General features: G+C 44.5%; 1 protein-coding gene across 1 annotated transcript; it reads left to right on the forward strand.

Annotated features, from left to right (window-relative positions):
- Positions 1-343: 343 nt before the first annotated feature.
- Positions 344-27,019, forward strand: spire1b (spire-type actin nucleation factor 1b). Its single transcript, XM_079745467.1, has 16 exons — positions 344-821; positions 2,750-2,778; positions 7,961-8,197; positions 10,883-11,008; positions 14,661-14,735; positions 14,884-15,048; positions 16,121-16,207; positions 16,295-16,424; positions 20,321-20,487; positions 20,790-20,883; positions 21,111-21,256; positions 22,354-22,491; positions 23,046-23,116; positions 23,243-23,270; positions 24,132-24,436; positions 25,339-27,019. Exons 1-16 carry the CDS (start codon positions 464-466, stop codon positions 25,592-25,594), a joined length of 2,412 nt encoding a protein of 803 aa, XP_079601593.1. The 5' UTR covers positions 344-463; the 3' UTR covers positions 25,595-27,019.
- The last annotated feature ends 517 nt before the right edge of the window (positions 27,020-27,536 follow it).

A 27,536-nucleotide genomic window follows, 5' to 3' on the forward strand; every position in this document is an offset into this window, starting at 1 on the left:
TCTAAATGTCACATTAAACGGTTGCCACAGTATAACTTCCATTCTAATCTCAGTGGGTAGAGAAGGCTTTCGAGGAACGGCTCCAATCTGCATGCTGTCTGAAATAGACTGCTTGCTGTGGGGTAAAATGTGTCTGACGTGCATGGTGGACGAGTAAAGGAGTGCAAAAGCGATCATGTGCTCAGGGTGTACCAACCAAGCTCGGAATGAATTGGAATGGGACAGCCTTTTAGACCATGAACACACAGTCATATGACGAACCAAGAACACAGCACGCAGGGGCGTCGCGCGAGGAAACGGTCATCATCATCATCACCCACTGCTGAGTGGAGGAGGAGAGGATCGAGAGCGCAGCGCATCAATGCCGCCAGGTGGTCTCGCTCACGTCGCTTGGAGTCTGGACTACACTACGCTGGCATCGTCTCGTCGTCGGCCTTATAGCCGTTGAGAGAAGAATGCAAGAATGGCGGAGGACGACGCCGAGCTGATCAGGGCAGCGTTGCAACGAGACCAGCGACTCCTGCAAAGCTCGTCTTGCGGGTGCACCGCGATGGATGGAGCGACCATGGAGGATAAAGGAGAGGATCTATCTCTGGAGGCGATTCTAGCGCTGTACAACCAGCCCATCAATGAGGAGCAGGCATGGGCAGTGTGCTACCAGTGCTGCAGCACGCTGGCGAGGGGACCCGGGAGGAGGACCTCCGCGGCGGGTCTCGGGACGGCGTCCGTGGTGCACCGTGCGCGGAAGATCCAGGGACTCGGGGACGTGATCATCCAGAGAGACGGATTGGTTCGCTTCCGATATGACGAGGATTCACAAGGTAATACATGCGAGACGAGGCTTATGTACACGGGCACACTCGCTTTACCGTGCACGTGATATAAGAAAATATCAGATTTGATGGTTGGATTATTATCGTGTATAGGCCTTCCTATTTACAATAAAACAACGGGAAAAATGCCTTTAGGCTATATAGGCGTCTGGATTAGTACCTCTCGGCCTGATGGATCAAGGAGAAGAAGATCTAGGAGCATGCTATTTAAACGCTTCAGTGCTATAGCCTATGCCTTTAAAAGCCAACACATGTTATTTACCTATTTCTATCCATTCAATGGTTCAGCCTACAACTACAGCTTCCCTATCAGAGGCCAACATGCCACTGGTGTCAGTTTCTATACCTCCAGAGATGAACCAAGACATGATTTCTCACCAGAACCGATTCACCGATCTTGGTGAATCGGTGTAGGATGGTCCCTTATTTTGAATACAGGCCATTTTCTGCTTGACATTGGCTATTTAATGTGCTTAATCCTTTAGAGCAAGAGTCTGTCGAGGTGGCATGGTGTTGATGTCGAGATTGGGTCATTGGTCTTGACCTGTGTGTCTAGACCAGGGCTACTGCACCTTAAGCTCTGTGACCCATCGGTGGACACAATTAGAAAAAAAAAAAAAGACTTGCTCTTAATAAATATATATATTCATATTTATGGATACTGCTGTTAGGGTAATGGATGTGGTTTTAGGGAATGGTTAGGGTTTAAGGGTCCTTACTGTACGGACAGCGATATATTGTGTTTCTTTTTCTTCTGAAAAATGCCAGCTTTGGGTGGGACCAACAGTCCAAGGACAGGCTCCGGAGCCTCCGGGGAGGGCCTCGGAAAGGGTCAGGACGGTCCACCCTCTCAGGGCTTGCTCCTGAGGGTTCCTGAGGTCCTCGGTTTCTGGGGTCCTGACAACAAACCCTGTACAGAGTAAAAGAGCCTGCAGACCAATACAAATATTGGATGGGTTTATGACAATATGTTCATCATATATATGTAGCATGGGACAATAATAACTATTGATTATTTCCTAGCCTAGAGATTTTCCAGGAAAGTAACCAATGAAGCTCATTAATAGTCTCTCATTTTCCGCCATTATCTTTGCCGCCATTTAAATGCTAGAACCATGATCAAACCAGACAATAAGTGTATATATCTTTATACATCATTCAGTACATCCTTGATCTTTATTTCATTTATCCTCGTCCAGAACTCATATTATAGCATTACATCCTAACAACATAGAGCCAGTGTGCATAGTATTACAATGACCCTTTAACAATATTTAAAAGCAGTTTTTTTCTCCATGCTCGACCACGTCACACCGCGGTATGCTTATACAGTTTGCTGTCATGTGTTTCTCAGCCTAATTTAACTTCTACATTGCAGTCTGTCACAATACAATGCTGCCATTTGTTGAGAGGGTCATCCGTTGGTGAACTACTTATAACTTGTAACTCATGTTACCGGAGTATCCAGTGTGTGACGACAGTGTTTTGGTTTTGGGGAACACTAAAGGATTGTAGTTTTGATCAGGCCCCTGTTGATGCATGGACGTTAAATACACACAGGGATCAATGTTAGTCAGGTGCTACCTCAAACCTTTCATGACAGGAAACAAGTTTCAAAGTGGTGATCAGTGGAGGCAGAATCAGGTCATATTAGGTGGAATTAACAGCAGAATGACCTGCAACAACTTCTGCAGCAAGCTAGATTAAAGTAAAGGAAGAACATTGGGGAGTCATGAAATTTAGTCTTTAGCAAAATGATTTTATTTAGATAACTACTGTGTGCTTGTTAAGTGTTAAGAGGCGGGTGGTAATTTGTGTTCACAGTGTTTCCTATTCATTCCTAGTCAACATGAGAGCCATAAGCCGTTCTAAATATACAGTATATATTCACAGCTTTTTATTTTGTTTCTCCCCAGCTAAATCCATCCCCTGCAGATCGACAGAGGTAAGTGTTCCTCTGTAAACGCATTGGATTTTATTATTACAAAACTTTGGTGTGAATAATATATATTGGGGTTATTGTCATCACATTTGTGACTCTTTATCAAAATAAATATTGAAAGGGAATAAAACTGGATATTAAACGTGGGGAAAGGCAATCACAACCAAAGCACAAGGATATTTCTTTCTTAGACAGAAATCGTCATGATTCGTCCCTGCTAATTCCTGTTTTCCTTTGCTGGTGTAATGTGTTTTACCTCTGTCAGCTACTGATTATGTCCATCTATGTTAATGACTGATTAAGTCCACCTATGTTTCATGTCCCCCAGTACCTGCCCTTGTATTCGGTTCTCTTTGTGTTTGTGTGTGTGTTTTGCTCCCGGTAAATGCCTGTTTTCCCGATGATTGGGTGCACCAACCGGACAAATTTACTGTGTCAATTTGGCCTTTCAACAATAATGCAACAAACTTCAAACATAACACATTATAGGTAGAAGGAACACCCGAGAGGAATCAAGTTCCTTGAGGTGACATCTGCTCATTTAGGAGTACAAGCACAATGCTAAGGGTGAACAGCATCCAAACACAACTTTACCTTCAGCCCGTAGGCAGAATGTCTCCGTGGGATTTCAGCCTTGTGGTTGCAAAGTCAGGAAATTGGTAAAGATATTTAAATGGAAATGCAGGAGGCCTGTCAGAGGAATAGTTTGGACTGTGTTGCCAGTGGGACATGGATTTTTGCTAAATACTTCAAACATCCATTGATTAGGAAACCTTATATTTTTACAGATAAATAGCAAAAGCAAAGAGACGTCGCTCAACGCTAATGATTAGTCTGCCACTTTACGGGTAACGGATTCAACTAGTGAAGATTACTTATTCACATACTGAGCAGACCATAATTAGTGTTGTTAGAGACACCTGTATTTGTCCAAAAAAGTATATTGACACGTCTATTGTCTATTGTCCAAGTCTATGACACAATTTTGAGCTAAATCACAATAAAGAGATCACATCACAACCTTTCTATTTTTTGTAGTCTTTTTATTTAGCATGCCCCTAGAGGTTACATTATGCCATCATGATGTTGACAGATGACTTAGTCTAGGTGCTAGCCGTGACCGAGCTGTCAGTATCTTGGTAGTACTTGAGCTGAGGGTGTGGTTTGTTAATCCAGAGAAATAACATGCCTGTTCTGCAACAGTGGCTGCCAAAACAAAAATTCTGCTACGGTGTGTTGTGTTGTTTACCAATATCCTTAATGAAACATAAACTCTACATGCTGCTCTGCTGAGCAGTGTCCCCTAAACCTCTGTCAAAATAGAACAATAGCCAACAGGCCCTTTAAGGAATTTAAGATAAAATAAGCGAAATATTCATCTGTCTCGGGTTTGTTGCCATTGTCTTTCTAGTTGTAGTTATAAACAACAATAGCCTTTGCAGCCTATTTTACTCTACATTTTATTTGCCTAATCTCACGCCCCCCCCCCCCCCCCCCCAGTCCCAGTGACAGCAGTTCTGTTTGATTGACAGTGGAAATCCCGCACAGCGAGCTGTCTTCTGTTGTGATTGGTGTGAGTGACTTCATCAAGGCAAAATAGGACTTGCACTGCTCACTGTGTATGTTACAGTCAATGCTCCCAAGACACATCGATGAAAATGAATATGTTCACTCTGTGGGCTTATTTCTACTGCTACATGATTTACCTTATTGTGAGTGGGTTAGGGTCAGAGGGATTGTGTTAAGAACCTGGAAGTGTAGTACATTGTACATATTTATAAGGAATTACCAGATCCCCGCACTGTGACAAGAGATCTTGAATTAAACACACGCCAACTGCACACAGCAGCAGAGTATGTAAAACATTGTCTCTAACTCCCCGCTAAGCAGCTTGGCACCATAGATGAGTTGTTATAACATAACAATGTGTTGGAGAGCGCTTAAAACACTCCTGAGATGAGCTGTCTCCTGTCACCGAGTGACAGGAGATGTGGTTGACATTATTTATGTGGTTTGGGGTTTTATTTATATGTGGGATGTGTTTCATATTGAAAACAACAGGACAGATGTGTGATGCGTGTGTGTGTGTACACGTGTGCGTACCTGTGTGTGTGGGTGTGCGTGTGTGTTGGATGATAGAGCAGCTGTGAATGACAGATTATTGTGTTTGCGTGTCACAACCAGTGAACTCAGAGAACGTCATAACACAAAACAACGCAGTGGCTGTAACAGAAAATACAGTGATGTTGAGTGTACTTTATAAAAAAGACAGCCCAAAATAATCAGTACGTTCCTGTTATTTTGCATCGAGTCACCCACCGTCATTATTTTCCTTTTGAATAAAAATAACAACACCTGCCAGGCCTATGCTTCTTACCTAAGTATGTTTAGATCTACTTAAGAATATTTTTAAAAGTACACACACTCTACTTGGGTTGTGAGCCAACCCTCTGGAGCTTGCAGCCCTGCCGTCCCGTGGTGTAGTCTAAGCTCAGGAAGTGTGACCTAAGCTGCATGGCATTCCACAGAGCCAAAGATTAACCGCTCATCGCGCATATTCCATTCAGTTATGTTTGGCTCTTTTGATGGGAATAAGTCACCGACTTACGTCAATAGAGGAGCGATGAAGAGACTTTACGAGGCTGTGCTACCTTTCTGGTTTTAGACTTTTGGTTTAGATGTTGTCTTCACACTGATATAGGTGATCCTTTCTCTGGACGTGTTGTTTGAGTGAGGGAGAATGGGAGAGGAGAGAGATGGGCAGAATGGGTTTTTGCATCACAAACGTAAGCAGTCATTTTGTCTAGCATGACAAACAGCGCGATGAGATGTTATCCAATCACAACAGCTTTTTAACACAGTTTTTTCTAATTTATTTTCAGATTTGACCGAAGGTTTGGGCTGTATATGGATCGTAAACTCCAACATGCAAAAGATTATTTGTTTTTGTGGGCGTAAATTCTAGACTGAATTACGCCCTGTATATGCATTGGGCTGTACCAATGCATACACAGGTAGACAAGAAATAGGAATATTATATACCATCATATTTCTGAGGTTCATTGGTTATTTTGAATAAAAAGAAACAACCCTTTACCTATTAACAACTGACACTAGAGCGTCTTAGCTGCAATATCCCTTCAGTTCCTTGTGTGGTTTTAGCATTTGACTTCATTCTTGCATGGCAGGGCCAGTACAGGGAGACTCCAAGCGATTATTTACGACTCATGCTGCCCGTTGTTTACTTTGGCAGAGGCGTGTGTCGGTTGTGTGTTGGCTATGTGTGCCTACCTGGATGGATATGAGGGGGTTGTGTTTCAGTGGGTGTGGAGTCCTAGAGACAAAGACGTTTCATTGACTCCAGGTGGTGGTGGTGGTGGTGGACCTGGTTCTCAGGCGTTCAGACAGAGCCCTCATAGCCCCAGCCCTGAACCCCCGTATTGATCTGGGGGTCATGTGACCGGTGCTCTTGAACTCCAGCCCCCCACCCCCCTCCTCATAATCACTCTCTGTCCCCGGGCCTCAAGTCTGTCTAGAACATGCTTGCACTTAAATAGTTGGGTTCATACACTGATACACAGCCCTTCTCTTTAGTAGAGTCCATTTAGATATATATATTCAGTGTATGAACAAATTATTACAAATGATGTACTATATGTTTTGCAATGTTTTGCATTCCTTGAGGGCTTCAATAGAGAATGTGCCACAGACTTCCCTTGGTTGTTTGGATGTATGGTGCAAGATGGCGAGACGGTTGCGGGTTCATTGAAATGTATAGGATTAGGTGTTCCATAGAGGAGAAGCCTAGGATGTTTGTTGTATTTAAACTACAGATGAAAATACAGTGTTGCAATCCTATACAGTTGATAGGAAAAGATATGCCTATTTTCATTCTGATAGAGCGTTCGAATGATCTCTCATCTCTTTTAATCACCAACTTTCACTTGCAAAAAAAATGTCCCAGAAACGTCAAATTGTTTTAATATAAAGTGCAAGAGGCGAGGCAATTATAGCAGGTTATTATGTGTTCATCCTGTCACTAAGGAACTAAGGCTATGTTTATCCATACACACTAAGTTATCTTCAAAAGGTGTGGCATGAGTCTTCTTGGGAATTCTCAGTGTGTGTGTGTGTGTGTGTGTGTGTGCGTGTGCGTGTGCGTGCGTGCGTGCGCGTTTAAGGGGGCATGAAAGCATATCCCCATTAGTTCCAGACAGAGAAATATTTGAATCAGAAATTACATGTGACACAAAACACATAATTTCTTATGAGGATGACGATGAAGAAGTTATCTTTTCTTTCTTTTATGCGTCAGTTAATCACATGATCTATCCTCAGTAATCTGCTGCCCCTGGGGGTGGGCGTGTGTGTTTGTGAGAGACTGTGTGTGTGTGGTGACGTCTTTGCGTGTGGCTCAGGGTGTTCTGTCTGAATGGTTGTGTCATGTGGTTATTATGATAACTGTATGGTATGTTCTATGGTACAGCTGTACGGCAGAAACCCAGGACATCAAAGCATGTTGTCACACATTATAAATCCATACTGGCATGTTGTGTAGGAGATTCACATTAAATCCTTATTCAATTGTTTTTTGAGTTTATTTTCTAATTGTAGTAAACAATTATGGTTGATAAATAATTCTTAATTCCTATGTATCTTTTACTTTAACAAAAGTATATGAAATAACTTGTTTCACTAATCAAAATGATTTTAATTCGTACATTTTGCCTTTGCTCGACCAAATCTACTTGTTTCCTGAGCCCCTATATGTTATTCTACCCTCAGCCATACATTACCCAAGCACAAACCTCTGTCTGCAGCGTAGCAGTAGACTGTTATGTAATAACCCTAGTGGTCAGACAAGGATTAACATATCTTCAGTGCACATCAGGGCCTACTGTCTGTCCCCAGTGATCTCAAGGCCTTTCCAATGTTACCCCCGACCCTTTCATCTTTCATTTGCCTCCGTCGGTTTCTGTTGAGCTTTTAAAAACTAACTTATATAAACAGGCTTTCAATCTGTTATTATGGTGTGTGGTCCACTTGTCTTCAGAATTTTATTTTCATGATTTTATAATTTGTTTTAATGCATTTTTCCCCCTTATTATTATTATTATTATGAGTACATTCTATTTTACAATAAATAAGTAATCTAAACAAAGCTTAATAAATGTATGATCTCAAGGTGATCGAGTCCCTGGGCATCATGGTGTACAACGCCCTGGACTACGGCCTGAAGGAGACGGAGGAGCGGGAGCTGAGCGCGCCGCTGGAGCAGCTCATCAACCACATGATCAACATGGCGGAGGCCGAGAAGGACGCCTGCTACGACGAAGGCTACGAGGCCACCGAGGAAGACGAGGAGGCCGAGGATGAGCCCGGGTGTGCCCCCGGCACCAGATGTTACAGGGACCTGCTCAAGGTGAGCCGTGTCCCGTCGTGCCCGGAGCTCTGCTGGGAATACTGGGCCATACTGGGCCATTAGTTCTTCCCCACAGGAGCTATACTGGGGATACTGGGTCATACTGGGCTGTTAGTACTGCCCCACTGGAGCTCTACTGGGGATACTGGGTCACACTGGGCTGTCAGTACTGCCCCACCGGAGCTCTACTGGGGATACTGGGTCATACTGGGCTGTTAGTACTGCCCCACCGGAGCTGTACTGGGGATACTGGGTCATACTGGGCTGTTAGTTCTGCCCCATCGTGAAATATTTCTTCGTACAAAGAATGATGAACTCATTAGATTGTAATTTATGAGTGAGATCTTCATTTGTGTATGTCATTGGGATTTGAGAATTTACCCTACCGTTGACTTTTGTAGCCTGTTTTCCAGCCGAGTGAATACGTTGACAGAGCGCTTAAATGGGGCGCTGGTAGGGCTCTGCGTTGACTGTCATTTGAACGCTGGTGTTGTAATATTGTGGAACACACAGGTTTTAGTTTTAGGGTTAGACCTAGAGTTAGAGTTAGAGGTTATGTTGCGTATGTTATTTTAACCCTATAATTCAATTCAATTTTATTTGTATGGCCTTTAATCACCATTACAGCCTCAAAGGGCTTAACAGGCCAAATATTTATGACACCCCCCTTTGCCCAAGCCCCCAGAAGGGCAAGAAAGATTCCCTTGAATTAGCAAGGAAGAAATCTTGAGAAGAAACGCATAGTAGGGGATCCCTTCTTCCAGGGATGGTCAGGAGTGCAATGGGTGCCATAATTGACGTACAGGTAAATACATGCACATCATATTAAATTGGTGATGTGGTGCGGGCCGGTTAACGATGAGGAGAGTCCAGGCATCCAGTCCAGTCACCGCAACACCCCAGAACAGACAGAATAGTGAATTTGAACGGAAAAGTACATAGTGGAAATGTATTCTGCCATTCATTTAGTGACTGTATTTACCGCGGCCATCCCCTGCGGGTTTTACACCTCGCGAGGCCGCACCACCGTACACATAGATACAGCGTTATTTTCAGAAGGAGTCCAGTTAATACTCGGTTCTGAAAGGGTTGTTGACATGCGATTTTGCACCACCGTACATATAGGTACAGCGTTATTTTCAGAGGGAGTCCGGTTAACAACCGGTTCTGAAAGGGTTGTTGACATGCGATTTGACATGCAGATCAACATGCGATTTGACATGCGGTTTGACATGCAATTTTGCACCCCCGTGCATATAGGTACAGCGTTATTATGTATGGTGCTATTAACTTAGTAACTGTATTAACAAAAGCACAAACAAACACGGAGTGATCTTCACATCGCATCTGTATTGTTTTCATACTCCACACACTTCACACTCTATACCCTGACAGTAGTGTGTATTTACATATTTGTTTTGACATCAGACTAGCCACCATACCCTAGTAAACCCCCATACCCTCTGAGTCCAGCTATGGTGACCCCAGGACTCTTTAGTAGATCAGGGTCATTGTCTACTAGGAGCTATCTGTCGTTGTCCTCCCATGGAGCAGAGAAGCTGCCTGGTGGACCTTAGTTGCCCTGCTCACTGCTCACATAATCAGAACACACAACACCAACACACACAGGGGTGTGGGTGGGTTGGTCCCAAGGTTAATATAGTTATGCATTTTTCATAAAAAATATTTTTTATTTTGCTTCGACTTTTTTTTGTTAGTCCAGTTTATTTTAATTAATTGTTACGGCAGGTTTGATAGTTTATTTTTATTTGAGTATTTATTGGTTTCAGTGTTAGTTTTAGTATTTTTGTGTAATATTGGGTATTTACATAAGTTCAGAAAAAGTATTGTGTAATAAGAACAAAATGTATTCAACTAGGACAGACAAACCACCATCCATAAAAGACCAAGTGACAAAGATGAAACTAAAGAAATGTTCTCTGTAGTTTTATTAAAGCTTTAGTCAGTTATGTTTACACACAACACAATGGCAGTTAGTTGTTATTTTGCAAGGCCTCGTTTTTTTCTTATTTCAGTGAACTTAGATGCTTACAACACCTAATATTCGTTATTTTGTTAGTTTTCATTAACAATATTTACCATGGCATGTCCGCATCAACATTTACAATGGACAAACTAAAAATAAAGGGTGCATTCAAGTTAATTTGTTATGTAAATTCCACCCCTTCCTTCAGTCTCATTAACCTTCTTTTGCATTGTTGACGTCTCTTTAGCATAGATACATCTTAAGTACAATCACAATCTCTTATCCCCGAATATCTGGGAAGAGGGTGTTGTGAAGTGTGTGGGACGGCCTACCCCACCCTTATGTGTCCTTCCAAGTGTTTTGTAAAGGTTTTTTGCGCAGTGTGGGAGAATAGATGCCAAGACCCTGCCAAGGGCTGGCTCTGGGCACCTTCTGTTCATCGTCCAGAGACAAGGACATACACGATGCTTGTCTGTGTCTGTGTGCCAATAACATTTCAGCGCAATTTTTTTATGTAATTTAATTACAAACAGCTATTTTTTCTGTTTTTCTAGTATGTTGACTTTCTAAGTATTTTTTGTTCTTGAACGTTTAAACCCCAGAATATTGAACACTCTGAACACTCTCTCTCTCTCTCTCTCTCTCTCTCTCTCTCTCTCTCTCTCTCTCTCACTTCCTGTTTCCTCTCTCCATTCCAGATCTGCACGTCCCACCTTCCCGGCCAATCAGATGCTCCTATTCACTACCAGGCGGTGTGCCGGGCTCTTTACTCAGAGACCAAGGAGCTCCGCACCTTCCTGGAGAAGATAAGGAGTGCCAAAGAGGTGGGTCGAAAATTACCCTAGCAAACGTTTGTCTCTCTGTCTAACATATCATCTGTACTATGTATTTGGACCCAGGCTGTAAGACTTGAACTTGAACTTGACGGGTACTGATCACATTGTTATCACGATAAACCCTTCAGCCAATCAATATGTGACCTCTGCGTCACATATTGACCAAAGGGTAGCGGGGTTGACGCAACCCCCCTTGAAAGGGATTCAGCACCGCCACCGGAAATGCTCCCCGCCCTAGTAATCACGTGGTCATCAGAACAAGACATACTTTAAGAGCACCGGACCAGAAGATACACTGCTGTGTCTGAGTGGACAGAAAGCCTTTCAGTTCATTGACGGCAACGTCTGTGGAACAAATCTGGGTTTGCAGTTTCAATTCACAGTGATCCTTTACATTTTTATTCAGATTATCAGTAGAGAAAATCGGATATTCTAAATTATCAATATTTCATATTGTACTGCCCCGTTTCATCAGTTCTGAGGCAAATACACTGAACGGATAAACATGTTCAGCATTCAAGTGATAGCAACCTATGTAAATATTGCCACCATTGGCATTTTGTGCTTTCAAACAAGATGGGTAAGACTTGAGCCCACCATAGACTATATCAGTAAACGATAACCTCTCTGTGCCGGTTATATCATCTTACGACTCCGTACGCCAGTGCCCTTGCTTTCAGCCAGAGTGCCCCTGGTTTGAATGGGAGTCCTGTGGGAAGCGAACTACAGGCTTCCTAACCGCAGGCTAATACAGTGATGAAGAGAGACAAGGGGGCAGCAGCAGCAGAAGACCATCCAGACAGCAGTGCTCCAGTTAGGAGCGGGGAGAGGCTTGACCAATGTGGTTTGGGTGAGGGAATAGGCGGTCCAAGACACAAACAGTTTCTCCAAAGCCTCCTTTACAATAGAGAGAGAGAGAGAGAGAGAGAGAGAGAGAGAGAGACACAGAGACTGCCCCTGCGGATGATACTGGGATTAGACCACATAGTGATTTCTTCTTCATGGGATGATGTAGGCAGACAGCGACTGAAATGTGTGTGGGGGTCAACTTTTGCTAAATGTTTGTTTTCATGGAGTTTGTCACATCGTGCCATGCATTAAAAAGATCAGAAACCACACACAGAGGTATCTGTTAGCTAATATGATACAGTAAGTACACACATACAGTCACTTGCTATTATACAACACAGGAAGACATGTTTGACTTCCATTCCACCCGAAGCACATGGGCTCACGCTGCGTAAACCTTCACCACGGTTCACTGAACCATACCATTCCGCTTTGAGGGCAGGGGTGAGGTGAGAAGGGCTGATCGCTGATATGTCTTTTCACCCTTACACCTACCACAATGGATGACCCCATCTTGTGCTGTACGCATAATAGACTCTTTTAACAGAGGTGTCATCACAAAGACAAACACACAACGCATAACCTCAACTACCGGTCTGCTTCTTGTATGTACCAGGGCACCGGTCGTAGACTGAACCAGTAAAGATAAGTCTATGACGGGTCCTCTGGTACATAATCACTTGTGTTCGTCCTACGATGACACCTTTGTGACTCATGGTATTTAATGTTCCCTTACCTTTCTTCCTAGCATGTAGTAGCAGGTTGGGTGTGGATCCGGCATCTCTCCAGATGACAGAAGGGAATGCTGTGTTGGTGCCGGCTATGACTCACTATGATCCTGTTCTATATATTGCCTTATCCCAAATACAACTCTCCTCGCATTTGTCTGCCACACAAGACAACGGCATTTGTGTTGGACTCGCGCGGGTCTCAGCTGTGACCTGGAAATGTTCCCCCCATGGCAGGGAATTATGTGTGTGTTGCTGTATGTGTGTGCGCTTGACTCCATTTCTGTTTATTTATGTGTGCATGACATATAGTGCTATAGTGTTTCCTCCCGCTATATACCCACTGTCGCTGTCCTGTTGTAGTGCGTAATGCGTCTGAAATAAAGAATGAATGAATGAATGGAGGATTTACTTTGTTACATAACTGTTACTAAAGAGACTTGGCTGGATGGAGAGAGGGCTTTTAGAAAACTAAGTACATATCTGTGTACAATTATCCATTGTGTGTGTCTGAGAGAGAAAAGGGAGAAGGGAAAAGAGAGAAATACAAGGAGTAAGAGAGAGCGAGATAGAGATATATATATATATATATACGGTATACCCGGGAGGTGTAAGATGAGCACTCAACATAAGATGCACCATCACCCACCCCTTCATCCCACCACCCACCAACACACCTCCCCCCACGACGTGTCGTATGTGAGACGAACTGCTCCATCCCCAAGGAAACGCATCCTAGCCCCACTCTGCACCCAGCCCTCCAAACGCTCACTTTGTCTGATCAAAAAGACCCCTGGGGCTGCCGGGGAGTCTCAGGAAAGCAGCTGAACCATGTTGGTGGGTCGATGGTTGTGTTGGTGGTACTGATGGTGGTGATGGAGATAGGGACGGTGGTGCTGGTGATGGTGGTGGTATCCATTGGGGGAGGGACTGAGCGGGAGAGGGAGAGAATAAACAAAAGGGAATGATGAGTATAAAGAGTTACATTCAGTGGCTTCATCCACCAAGGCTACGGGTAATTGCCCCTAATTATTCACGCGGTTGCTCTGCTATTGGTAGGTCAGTGTGTGGACTAAGTAAAACACAGCTGTTAAATGGCTCTGATAGACCCTAAGTATGGTCATGTCTCTCATTTGACGCATTTTGAGGTTGTGTTGCTCATCAATGAGACAATGGCCTTTGAAGGTCAGAACACTTCTTCCTGCCCTCTCTCTGTGTGAGTGCATAGATCACCACTCACCTGACACTTATAGAATGTTTTTTTTACTGGTGGTTGAATACTGAAATACAGAATAAGTTATACATATTATGTAATGCATAAGAAATAATAATGTGATAAATACATTGTGGAACACAATGGAAAGGCACAGAGGAGGTTAGAACATAGTAATGGTATATTCTGCATTTTAATTTGATTTATGGAACAGTATTACAAGGCCAGCGGGCCAGTTCAAGTGGCTGATGAGGGGTTGAACTTTTAGTACCAGTGGCCTGTCGTCTTTACTCCACTCAGCAGCACTGCCATGTCAAACTCTGCAACTCTGCATCGGCTCTGTCTCTCCATCTCGGTTATTTTCTCTCTCCCTTCCGCACCTTCCTCTAGTCCTCCCCAACTCTAATAATTGTGCACACACTCACACACTGTCTGTCTGTCTGTCTGTCTGTCTGTCTGTCTGTCTGTCTGTGTCTGTCTGTCTGTCTGTCTGTCTGTCTGTCTGGCTGTCTGTCTGGCTGTCTGTCTGTCTGTCTGTCTCACACAGCCGACTCCAGAACAAACAGCTTGTATCATGCGTATGCAAGAGCATCATCCTCCCAGACAGGATGACTGGATTTTCTGTATTTTTGCCTTTTATAGTGAAGTTCATACATTTAAAATATATAAAATATAATATAATAAAAACCAAATTAAGAATAGAGTAAATAGCCACTAGGTTAGGTTAGATGACAGCTCATGTAAGGGAAATACTTGATGATCATCAAATTAGCTGTCAATAGCCAATGATCTCTCCCGTCTCTGTGTGTGTCTGTCTGTGTGTCTGTGGCTGTCTGTCGATTCCCTCCAGAACCTGAGGAAGATGGAGGGGGACTCGTCAGGGGAAACTGGCAGGGACCTGGATGAGCTGCAGAACTCTGACTGGGTAGGCTGTCTACTAAACCTTGGCCCTTCTTTTCATGCAGCCCGGCGAATGAACCCAACACGCGATTATTCAAGTAGGAGATGTTAGGGTAAGGGGTGTGGCTGTCCGTACCTCACCCCTCCCACCACCCCTCCCTGTGGGTCCCCAGGCACGCTGCTGGGTGCAGGTGATGCGTGGCCTACGGGACGGGGTGAAGCTGAAGAAGGTGCACGAGCGGCGGTACGACCCGCTGCCCATCGAGTACCAGCTGACGCCCTACGAGATGCTGATGGACGACATCCGCTCCCAGCGCTTCAAGCTGCGCAAGGTCATGGTGAGGCCCCGGCCACTCTGTCGCTCGCCGTTTGCTCCAGGATAACGTCCAGAATAGTGTGCTTCATTAATTGATAAGCGTGTTCAGCATTAAACGGATTGCAGTCTATTGAAATATGGTCACTGTTAGCGTTTGTTTGATGCAATTAAAATGGGTAAGGCTTGAGATGGCTAGAGACTTTATCAGTATATGATAATCTCAATGTCCCGTTTGGCCCAAAACTGCCCATTTATATATCACTAATATACATCATTTGTTTTTATTTTACATCTATTTGACCAGGAGAGCCTTTTGAGATTAAAATAATGCTGCAAATGTTTCCTGGCCAAGATAAAACAGCACAGAAACAGCAAGTCACTTGCAGCTAAATGGGTCTTTAAACATTCAAGGGAAATTGTAGCAAAGGTCCATTGCTACACTCCACCTAGTTGTCTGCTACACTCCATGAGGGTGCCTTCGCTGGGCTACTCCAAACATACAGGACGCAGGATGGTGGCATTAAATCCGGTTTATTGTTAAAGTTGTAGTTAATGAACATGGCAAGGGTGCACTGCTGCAAAGCAGGAGATCTCCCCAGTGTGTGTGGAGATGGCTGGTCTAATCTTTCACACTGATTACTCAATGTGCAACAGGTGTGCAGCCTCACCCAGCCCCAGAGTCCAATCAGACCCAGCGAGGTGAGGCTGCTTAAACCAGCCATCATCTACACACACTCCCACAGAAACATCTGTCATTTTTTATTGAATTTCATTTTTGGTGACATGCAGCTAACTGTTTGTTTACTGTGTTCGGCTGCTCATTCACTTCAAGGTAGTTGTGCAACAGCAATGCACCACCACATTTTCATTCACACTTTGTGAACAGAACATCAGAGGATAAATATTAAAATACATATATATGTATCACTGTACCTCCTAAAACCTAAAGTTACTCGCTTTGATTGGCTGGATTGAAAATGTAGGAGAAACGCTGCAATAACTCAATAAATATGAAGATGCATCAAAATGGAAGCATCAGTTCCCCAGTTCTCCTGTTTGATTGCTTCTGCCTGGTGCTGGGTTCTGCCCTGCAGGTGAACGGGGACATCCCTCCCAAGTTAAAGAAGAGTGCCCACGAGGTCATCCTGGACTTCATCCGGTCCAGACCGCCTTTGAACCCCGTGAGTAAAGAATGATCCGGTTGAATAACCTATGGACATTCGGACATTGGGTTTGCTTCAGTGTAATGGGTGCTCCTCTCATTTCAGGCATCAGCCCGTAAGCTGAAGCCCCAGGCTCAGGCCCCGCCCACCCTCCATGAACGCATCCTGGAGGAGATCAAGGCAGAGAGGAAACTCCGCCCAGTGTCTCCAGATATGATCCGCAGGGGCAGGCTGGGTGAGTCCCTCTATATATCTGTGTCTGTCTGTCTGTCTGTCTGTCTGTCTGTCTGTCTGTCTGTCTGTCTCTATCACACTCTATCTATCACACTCTGTCTCTATCTATCTATCTATATATCTATCTATCTATCTATCTATCTATCTATCTATCTATCTATCTATCTATCTATCTATCACACTCTCTATCTCTCTCTCTCTCTCTCTCTATCTATCTATCTATCTATCTATCTATCTATCTATCTATCTATCTATCTTTCTATCTATCTATCCATCTATCTATCACTCTCTATCTCTATATCTATATCATTCATGAATCAAACTTGATCACTAGGCTCCTGTATGACGCTGTTGTTTTCAGGTGTCTCTAAGGTATTCTAAGTCTCTGTGCATGCATGCCGACACTCACACACTCTCATATGCACACGAGGGTTGGTGTGTGACTATGCCGATGATGTCACACTGGCTGGCCAAAATGTTCAAAGCACGAGAAGCACAACTCCACTGCTCTGAACTACGCTTATTGATCCTTTTCGTTATATGCTGCCATGCCTCTGCCTATCACCTCAGCCATTCAACCTTCACTCTATTAAGTTAACCCACTAATTTGATGAATACTATTGCTTTGACCTTTTTTTATGTGTATGCGCTTTCTTGACATGTAGAGCAACATGTGAATTAACGTTAATGCGAAGTGTCTGCAATTCCATGTTCAGCCTACTATACTCCTGAAAATGTTTTTGAAGAATTCTTTAAAAAAAGAATTCTTTAGAAGATTTTTTACGCAATACTAAAACACAGAACATCTTTTCTATTGGCTGTGGCTCCCGTTCAGTCTCTTAACAATTATCCTAAAAAAAAACAACCTTAACTTTAGCATAAGCCCACTTTTGTGTCTGAACTGCTGTACTGATGGAAAGCCTACATCCAGTAACACTGTCCCATGATGTCACTGTTTCTCTCTCCAGTCAGGCGGCCTCTTAGCATGTCTTTCAGTTTTGATGCGGCAGGTAACGATTCCTCGCTGCTGATCAGGCAGTTCTGTTCTCCTTGATGTTGTGCTTCATCACCTGCTTTCTAACATCCTCGGCATCAACATGGACATCAACATGCACATGCACAGACAAACATCCACATACTCACACACATGCACATCTTGCGGATAACACTGTTCATTTCATGCTTAAAGTGGTTTGTGCCATTAAAAACATTGCAATTTGTGACGCTGGTTTGTTCAGTAAGGAGGGTTTTGTAAAGAAGAGGGTGAATTGAGCACTGATTTCTCAGACAATGCTTAAGACTTTTCACTATGTCATACTATGGCATCAATCATTGATGCCATAGGATAACATACAGTCAGTATCTCAACTACTGTTCAGTGTATCACAAAGGAAAGTTGTATGTTCCCTTTAACAATCAGAATGATTGGATCCAACCCTGGCCAAACGTCCACATTTTGGATGGCCTTACTTGCCGAGAGGCATTATTAAAAAGTGTAAATGCTAAGTGTGTGTTTGAGAGAAAGCCAGCATTAAGACAGGGAATCAATAGTGAGCAATGCATAAAAGTTAGGCGTAAGAAACTGACTAAAAATGGAAGACATTAACATTCTGCTATGCTGATGATTCATTTACTAAGAAGATGTTGAGGAGCCGCTTTGGAATGAAAACGTTTCAGATCCCAGCGGTTCTTTTTAAATCCTCCTTTAGTGGACTTGGTATCCCTCGGGAAACGCGGGTCATATTTGTCCCTGAAGTCAGTAAGTGGACTTCAAACAAACGAGACTGTGCTTATGTAACTTCTAAGAGGACTAAAGCGTTTTCATGTGTCCGCCGAACATGTCACCTTAGTCAAGAATCAGTGAGATTGGAGGAGCATTGTTAATGTGGCCCAACAGCCAATTAGAGCGAGGAAGGAGCCCCACCAGAGCAGAACCACCTCGCGGGTCCTTCTGCAGAAATCCTCCACTTCAGACAAAAGACCCTTTCATGTGTCCGTATGACTCCGCAGAGCCTAATCTGAGGTGCAAATGGATTAGTTTGAGGGGGGTGTGAGGGTTAGAAGGGCAGGCTGGGACTGGGTATTTTACAACATTTGATGAACCTAATCGGACAGTTGTTTTTATTTTTAGCTAGAGATTATTGTTTGGGGGTGCAGACCAGTATATTGCTGCAGTCCAAAGCCCCTTCCTGCTGAAGCCAGTGAGTCCCATCCAAGCCAAAGCTCCGCCAACACCATGCTTTCTCATTTGTGCGCTCTGAAAAAAAAGGAAGCATAATGCGAAAGTGTGCACACTTTCAATGTCTGTGTCTGTGTGTGTCTGTGTGTGTGTGTGCGAGTGTGTTGAGCGAGTATGTGTGTGACTATAAATCTCTCCCTGAGCTCCCATACTGTAAGCTGTTAAGGAGCCACTCAGCTGCGTGTGTGTGTGTTTGCGTGCATGAGCATGGGTGACATGGAATCGTCTCATGGTCTCTGACAGAGCGGATATCAGCAGACATGATCAGGGCGGTGGAAGCTATCTGACCCAGAGGTCCACAGGTTCCCTGGCTGTGGTTATGATCATCATAATAAGGGAGCTATCCCCCGCTTTTAGGTTTTGGCAAAACTCGCAGCATGCCTCAGGATCTGTTCCGTACTGGTAAAGGTAAAGTATGAAACGGTATCCTGGAATAGACTAAACCAGACTGGACTGGAATGGAGGACCATGTTTACCCTAACCCACAAAGGCCCGGTCTGTCTTCTCTGCCCGGCTTTACTAATCTCCCCTGTAACATTAAAGTTCAGATTGATGAATGGTTAGGGGGGGGGGGGAGATTGATGGGAAACACAGGGTTTAAAACGGCAATAAAATAAACTGGAGGGGCTTCAGTCAACATCGGAAGCTCAAGCTAGTTTCTGCGTCACAAGAGCAGCTGATGCGGGCTGTGTTGCCCTAGTTACAGATGGTGTCTAGCAACAGCATTACCTTGGTATTCTGAGGCTTCTGTAAAGAAGGTTTGTTCCAGCCAGGCGGTAGAAAGCAGCACTGGGCGGCTGGTGTTTTGTTAGACAGCAACTGAGGAGAGAGCGATGAACTGAGAGAAAGAACAGAGAGAAAGAACTCCTGATGAGGCTAAGTTTGTATCTGCATGCAATGCTCGTTATCTGCTGTCTCTAGCTCTTCTTCAACCCCCCCCGATCCCCCCACGTCTCCCTCCCCTCTGTTGGATGGGAGAGAACGTTTTTCCTCTCCTCTCCTCACCCTATTTCTATTGATCTACCCCTTTCTTGGCACAAGTAGGTCAACCAAAGCAAGTACGAGATGATTCAGCTGCTAGATGGCCTTATTGTAGCTGTAGTTTTTCTCTTACCTTTGACCTCTCCCTGTGGCCTGTGAGGCAGATTAGAGAGTATATAAGGGGAGTTGGGGCGGAGGCTGGAAGCATCCCCGCCCCCCACCTCGTACACAAGAACGCTTTTAACCCGGTTGGTGGAGCGTTTGGAGATTTGAGCTTTCATGTCCGTCAACAACGGCCTCCATTGTTCTGTGTGTAACATAAGCTCGCTCCCTTGGTCCCCCCTTTAAAATTAACACTGCCCCCACCCCACCCACCCACTCTCCCTTCTCACTCCGCCTCACTGGGATCAACCTCAAACACCTGCCCTTCTGTCCCAACGTTCACAGCGTCCTCTCGTTCAAAGACGGATTCACGATTCTCTCTGTTTTGGAAAGAGCCCAAACTGAAAGTGAAAGTGGCCCCGATAGGCCCTTAGTGTATACTCAAACGAGACGCGAGAGGACGTGACAGACGGACAGACGGATGGACGGGCACCGTTTAGGTTGGTCTCTGGAGGGAGTCGTGCGCCTCCCCCCAAACTGATCGGCCCCCGTCTCTCCGCTGTGGTTCTGCGCAGACGACTTCAGTCCATACATGGGCCGGAGGTCGTCCAGCACGCTGTCGCTGCTCAACGCCGTGTCGGACTCCTCCCGCCTGGACGCGGCCGGGTCGCAGTCGGTCCCCCAGAGGAAACGGCTCCTCAAGGCCCCCAGCCTCGCAGAGCTGGACAGCTCCGACTCGGATGTGAGTGTTGGCTGTTTCATTGAAGTTTTATTCCACCAGGTCGGTCTCATTGAGCTTGAGCATCTCTTTCATAATGAGAGACCTGAGACCTGGCAAGGACGGCAGCAGCATACAATAAAACACAACAGAACATTCAGTTACTGACCCGTAAGGAGCATGGCTATAGGTGTTCTACACAGGCAGAGAGCAAGCCAGACCAACAACACCAGTGGTTTACACATGTGTCTGTTGTTGTTCCTTTTTTGGCGGCTAGACGTCAGTAGTATTAATTCATGTCCCCCCCCCCTTCTCTGTGTCTCCAGGAGGAGGCCTGGGGCCGAAGATCCGCCAGCAGCTCCAGCATGGCTACGTCCGTGATGGACGACACGTCCCCGGAGATGGCGCTGGGCAATAAAAGTGAGCGAGACCCGCTTCCTCTCCCCCTCCACTCCACTCGCTTCCTCCCTCCACCACACACGGGGGGGCTCTCATCACTAATGGATGGATTCATGTGGCTCTCTCATATTTATCCCCTCTGCACTCCCCCCCCCCCCCCCCTACACCCTCCCTGTCCCTCCACTCTAACCTTTAACGGCCCTCCGCACCCCTCTTGCCTCACCCTCCTCCTTGTCCCTGGGTCCTAGCTCCCCCCATGTTCCTGCCCATCTCGTCCACGCCCCAGCCAGAGCGGAGGAAGCAGCCCCAGCATCGGAGGCACTCCATCGAGAAGGAGACCCCCACCAACGTCAGGTTATTCCAGCCCCCCACCAAGAAGAACTCCAAGTCCCTGGTGAGCGGCCAAACCTTCAGCCGGCCGGAGATTACCGCAGAGATTCTTTATTCCTTTTTTTTTTATGTAACTTTGTAAATTATAATGAACAAACAGTGACAGCTATATAGGTTCTTTGCCTGAGTCTGCACTTAACCCCCCTACACACACACACACACACACACACACACACACACACACACACACGCACACGCACACACACACTCGTGCACATTCCCACACACACACAAACTCGTGCACATCCCCACACACAGTGATTTCTCAGGATATTAATCATCCACTAGGGAGGGAGAGAGGGAGACAGAGTGAGAGGAGAGAGAGCAGGAGAGAGAGGGAGAGATTCATAAACGATGCTTGGGTTTGGCAAAAAATAATCGATAACTCCATAAGGAATGAAAACATATAAATTATACAACCCCAACTCCCCACGCACACAGCAAATAGTTTGAGCCGCTAATCTTAATCCCCATAAATCATCCCGTAAAACAGGATATGCAAGAGCGTAGATTGCAATTCACTGTAAATCATAAAACTAACACCTGCTTTTCAATGTTGGTACTGCTTCATGCTACGTACATTTTAGATGGGTTTATGGACAGTTAGAGAAAGCCCTGGCCCCCAGAAATGAAGACCATACTGATTCAGGGAAGCTGGGGTGACTGGAGCTCAGAGGGGCCCCCTGCTGTTATTGGAAGGGTTTGGTGAGGCCCGGTTTTGATGGGCTTCCCCGCTTATCCCAATATTCCCTCAACACACGTCCGCCTGGTCACATGCTCAGCCACATGTCCACCAATAGGAGGTTCAGAGAGGTGTGTGTGCTTGGGGGGGTTGTAAAGACAAACACTGAGTCCTCTGTCGTCAGTGGTGTTTTCATGGTAACTCATTTTGTGTGTGTTTTTTGTGTGCGTGTGCGGGTTTTCTATGTGTTGATGGATACATATGTTTGTGTGTGTGTTTGTGCCTACCTGTACATTTGTTTTTGTGTGTGTTTGTATGTAAATGTGTTTGTGTTTGTATGTAAATGTGTGTGTACATATATGTGTGCATGTGTGTGCGCGTGCACATGTGTGTGTGTGTGTGTGTGTGTCCCGTTGCAGGAGGAGTTCTGCTTCCCAGTGGAGTGTCTGTCCCTAACGGTAGAGGAGGTGATGCACATCAGACAGGTGCTGGTCAAGGCAGAGCTGGAGAAGTTCCAGCAGTACAAGGACGTCTACAATGCCATGAAGAAAGGAAAGGTGAAGCAATAACCATCATCTGTCGCGATCAATACGTAAGGGATAACGTATAGAACGCCGGTCATTATCGGGGATATAAGGCTTATTTTCCATAATAACCGGCGACGTTCTATACATTATCCCGCTTATTACACAGCTTTATACTTGCTAAAACGAAAAAATAACTTCGCACGTTGGGTCTTTTTGCAATTACCATTCGTAGTGTTGATAAACAGAGAAATAGTCAGCAAAAGACGTTGACGTAAGCAACCAAAACGCTGGGGTTGATAAGTTACCGGACTACTTGCGGAGTGACACCAAAGACGTGAATCAGAGGCAAAAAATCCACTTTCCTTGACAGCGGTCATTGTATGCTTAGCAACGGTCAATTATCGAAATTCACCGCAGGAAGTCGGGAAGGCCCATGCAAGTGAACAGAGCGTTACACGACATTGAGAAGAGCCGTGTAATAACATTTAATCAGAATCTCAGAACCCATCTCATTGGATTGCATATATGTAAAGAATATCGTGGTAACATCCACTCATTATTGTCTTATTTTGATTATATTGCAGCTTTGTTTCTGTTGTCGGACAAAAAGGTTTTCCTTCTTCACCTGGTCCTACACCTGTCAGTTTTGCAAGCGGTAAGACCTACTGACTTATTTCACAGGGGACGGCTCTCTGCTGGTCTGATGATCGTTAAATTAGACTTCCACTTTCTTCACTTTCTTTATTCACCTCCATCAATTTGTGTGACTTATGTCTTACAGGCCTGTGTGCTCAAACTGTTGTAAAAAGGTAGGCACCCATTTTACGGCTTCACACACACACAAACACACACACACACACACACACACACACACACACAGTAAACCCACTAAAAATATGGACTTTACTATTTAACCATTGCAAATAGGCGAGTATGCCTTTACTGTTTATTTTAAGTCCAATATGGTATGTAGGTGTCCTGATTTATGGCCGGCCTGAACAGAGCAATATAGCCGAGGTAAACAAACGATGAAATCTAATTCAGAAATGTCGACACAAGGGATTTGAGTCCAAACAGGACTTTCCGGTCCCTCGTGAACACCGCTACTGCCAGTTGTAGACAAAGATGCAATGCCATTTCACAACACAAAAACACCACGTTTAAACCATACAGCAACCAAGCTGGAGGACAATTTAGGATTCATATATAAATATGCTTAGTGGTTGATTTATTATTTGGGCATTTATGGCCTTCCAGCCATTGGTCTAATGTTAGGGCTATCGATGGCTGGGGTGGACAGGACGTAGACCTCTATTGGTCACTGTCCTTTTGTTTGGACAATTGTGATAAAGTTGGCCGGAGAGCTGTGTTCTTTATGTAGAAAAACAAGCTATTTGCTAAAAAATATTAGCCAATGTTTGATGAACATAATTTTTACGACAGCAACATTTAGTGATTACGAAGATGCTTTCATCCAATGCCACACATTTTAGGTGCATTACCATAAACCATAAACCCTGACTGAACGTCTTTATTCTCTCTCAGCATGGAGACATATGTTAATACAATTGCATGCGCTCTGTCTTTCTCTGTCCCTCTGTCTTTCTCTGTCTCTCTGTCTTTCTCTGTCTCTATGTCTCTCTCTCTCTATGTCTCTCTCTCTCGATCAGATGCGGCTGCCGTCCAAGCCGTACTCCAGCCTGCCCATCTACTCCATCGGTTCCACCAACACCCTTCCCAGGGACAGGCTGGAGGCCATGGCGGGCGTTGCTAAATCCATGTCCGTAGCCGACGGGGCGGGCCCATCGGGGTCGCCTCCGCCCGCCACCGCCTCCACCTCCGCCTCCGCATCGGTGAAGGGCTCCACCTCCGCGGGGATGAAGGGCTCCAGGCCGGGCAGAGGGAGAGCAGGGGCCTCGCCTGAGAAGACCTCCCAGGGCCATTCGCGCCACAGCCTTCAGAAGACCATGTCAAAGTGAGTCACTGGAACAGTGGGGGTCTTACAGCAAGCCCCCTGTTGGTGTTCAGTATGCCGGTAGTGCCTTGCTTTACCCGGGTTAGCTCTCTCGTTTCCGCTTGCATTTGGATTCGTGGTCCTAGCCAGCCATTGGCTGCCCGTTTCCACCCTTCGACTCGCGTTTGCCACCCCCAACCGCCATCCTTGACTTGTGATTGGCCCTAGTCTTTTAGGGTCGTCCTCCAGGGTCTCTTGGTCAACAAACGTGTCACAAGAGAGACCGGAAATCAAGGCTACATGTCGGTTACTAAAAATGTATCTTTTATATTCAATATCTTTTGCCAAGTCATTTTGTGATTTCGGGAAAAGAAGAATTAATATTTGCATTTGTATTCTTGTATTCTTTCATTTTCCTTGAGTTCCTTTCTCTTGCTCCACCCGTTCCTCCCTGTGACAGTTTTATTTAAAGCCCACCACTATGAGTGGGTCCTTTTTGGCAAAACTGTATGTACCCTGGTCATGGTAAAAAATAAAGAATTTGAAGTAGATTAATAGTCTGAGGGCCAAACCCTCCCTAATCATTGGTTTGAATTGTAGATGACTCCCTTGCTAGGTCAAAGACATGCTATTTCATGCCAACCTGTGTTGGCTGATATGGTTACCTCTTACCTACCACTGAAGACACAATCATCAGATTATTGAATCTGAAATGAGGGGTGTATATAAGGGAGCCTGCCCCCCACTCCCAGAATTATCTCTTTTAAATGTTCTGTTCAGTCAGCGTTGTCCCAAAGTGACACCCACCACCCACAATCGAATCGTTCTCATCGTTCTAATCAAAGCCAAAGCGTGTACTACTTTCCCATAAATTGTCAAATACAACTTTGAACCCCCACTTACAAGTACAAATCTGTGTTCAGGTTGTCCAAACATGGGTCCCTCAAAACCAGCGATGACCTGGAGCTTCCTCCTGAGCTGACCGAGGACTGGGCCACCATGGAGGTCTGTGTGGACTGCAAGAAGTTCATCCACGACATCATCTCCTCCAGCAAGCACAGCCTGTCGCTGGCCACCAAGAGGGCGCGTCTAAAGCGCAAGACCCAGTCCTTCTACCTGTCCTCCCCCAAGGGCCGCGAGGAATACCGACCCTCGGAACGGACAATCAACGAGATCTAGGGCTTGTTCTTTCCGTCGGTTTGTCTTTCTTTCTCTTCTCTCATTGTTTGTCATAGTTTCTTTCTCTCTCTTCTTTCTTGCCTCATTTCTTTCTTTAATTCCTTGCTTTCTATCTTTCATTCTCTTTATTTTGTTTGCCTTACTCTTGGTCTCGGTTGACGTCGCTCTCTCTCTCTCTCGATCTCGCTCGCTCTCTCTCTCACACACACACTTCTCTTCCAGATATTATAGCACAATTCTCAAGACTCAGTGCTAGATGTGAGCTCTCTCCACGCTCCACATGTACGCGTCTGAAACCCTGTACAGAATGGATAGGTTGGTGGGTCACCTTGTCCCTGAAAACGTGTGAAGTGGTGTGCTGTCGGCTGTGTAGTGTCCTGATTTTAGAGGTGTGGCTCCCTCCTGGATCAAATCTCCCTCACTATTTGTGAATATATATGTGGATCTTGGAGGCTATTTCATTTAATTTCTGAAGAGTTTCACCAAGAGTGAAAGGTCTTCTGTTACCAATGGTCACAGTAAGGTTGTCTTCCCTGGACTAATATCCATCATCAAATTAATACATGGAATTAAGGACATTTATAGATGAGCACAAGAAAAAAAGGAAAAGACTGAAGTGCATTTGAATTCCTCAAGCAAGGGAAACACAAGCTGACCCAAAAGCCAGGACAAAACATGTAATGGCCTCAGAGTTATATTTATTTACCATATTCTGCGGCTGAACGGATGATGACAATGATGATAAATGTTAATCTGTAAATCTTTTTTATGAGTTATAATTTTGTATTGCATATATATGAAGTACGTAAAGTATGTGAGGTCGGTCCACTAAGGAAAGTAAAAAAACAAATCTAGTTTAACTTTGCTGATCACACTTATTGATGTATTTTGTGGGTCAGTCTGTTATTACTAGGACTATATGAAAGTCTCCATTAAGGACTTCTTGAATTGCTTGAGAATCAAATTGTGGGAAGCCCTTTTTTGTCTTCTCTTAAACTCCAGATTTAGTGCCAAATGAATCTACAACACCCCGTAATTAGTATGCAACCAAAATATGTATTGTTGTGTGCCCAGTGTAAATAAAGTGTATGATTTTGCAATAATATACAGAGGCATATCCATCTGGCACATTTTAAAGCACATTAACTACACATACCATGATAACCATTTTTAGTAGAAAGCATATGACAATTCTTTGTTAACTTTCAATGCCAAACACAGGAAACTAGTTTTCTTCATTCAGAATTCCCCACCATTTCCTATAACTTGAACAAGCAGAACAGTGTTTCGGTCCAGCTTGTGGTCTCTAGCATGTTGCCATTGCTAGATATAATGCCTTTAAGTTATCAATTGGATATGTTTATATTGAATATCATTTATGGAAATAATTCCTAGATGTTATTGTCAAACAACTATTTCTGATTAATATAAGAGTGAACATCAATCCTATTTTCTGTAGTTGTATTATTTATATGTAAATGAATGCACTGTACAGTTTCACTAAACCCGTGCATTGTAAACGCAGCATAGAATGCAATACTACAACCTGTACTGTTCGACATATAATGTTGACGTGAGAAAGGGTTGGATATTAATCATGATTTAAAGTGTCATTATTCTTCCCCAACATGACATAACATAACCCTTCATATTTATGTAGTACCCCTGTGATAAAGCATATTTGTCAAAAACAAATACAGGTAACAACACATGTTCTTCTTTCTGTCTTCATTGCTATTTTTCCATCCAACATCGTTTTCCCCTCCAATATTTCTGCCTTAAAATCATCCACCTTGTGTGGTCACACCTGTTACTATCATTTTGAACGGCTCCATCTGCTGTAACTGTAAGTACTTTGTTTACTACTGTATGTAGATCAGGTCTGTGTTTGTTGCCTTGGCGGTATGCTGACAGGAAGTGACCCATAATGAGAGAGACATAG

The sequence above is a fragment of the Pollachius pollachius genome (genome assembly GCF_949987615.1).
Source record: "Pollachius pollachius genome assembly, chromosome: 1".
Classification (NCBI taxonomy): Eukaryota; Metazoa; Chordata; class Actinopteri; order Gadiformes; family Gadidae; genus Pollachius; species Pollachius pollachius.

Bases quoted from the DNA above. Each gene is read 5' to 3' on its own strand.
- spire1b (XM_079745467.1), top strand. From the start codon at position 464: ATGGCGGAGGACGACGCCGAGCTGATCAGGGCAGCGTTGCAACGAGAC. The intron at 16,425-20,320 runs GTGAGTCCCTCT...GGTTCTGCGCAG, and splicing joins GATCCGCAGGGGCAGGCTGG to ACGACTTCAGTCCATACATG. The intron at 23,117-23,242 runs GTAAGACCTACT...TATGTCTTACAG, and splicing joins ACCTGTCAGTTTTGCAAGCG to GCCTGTGTGCTCAAACTGTT.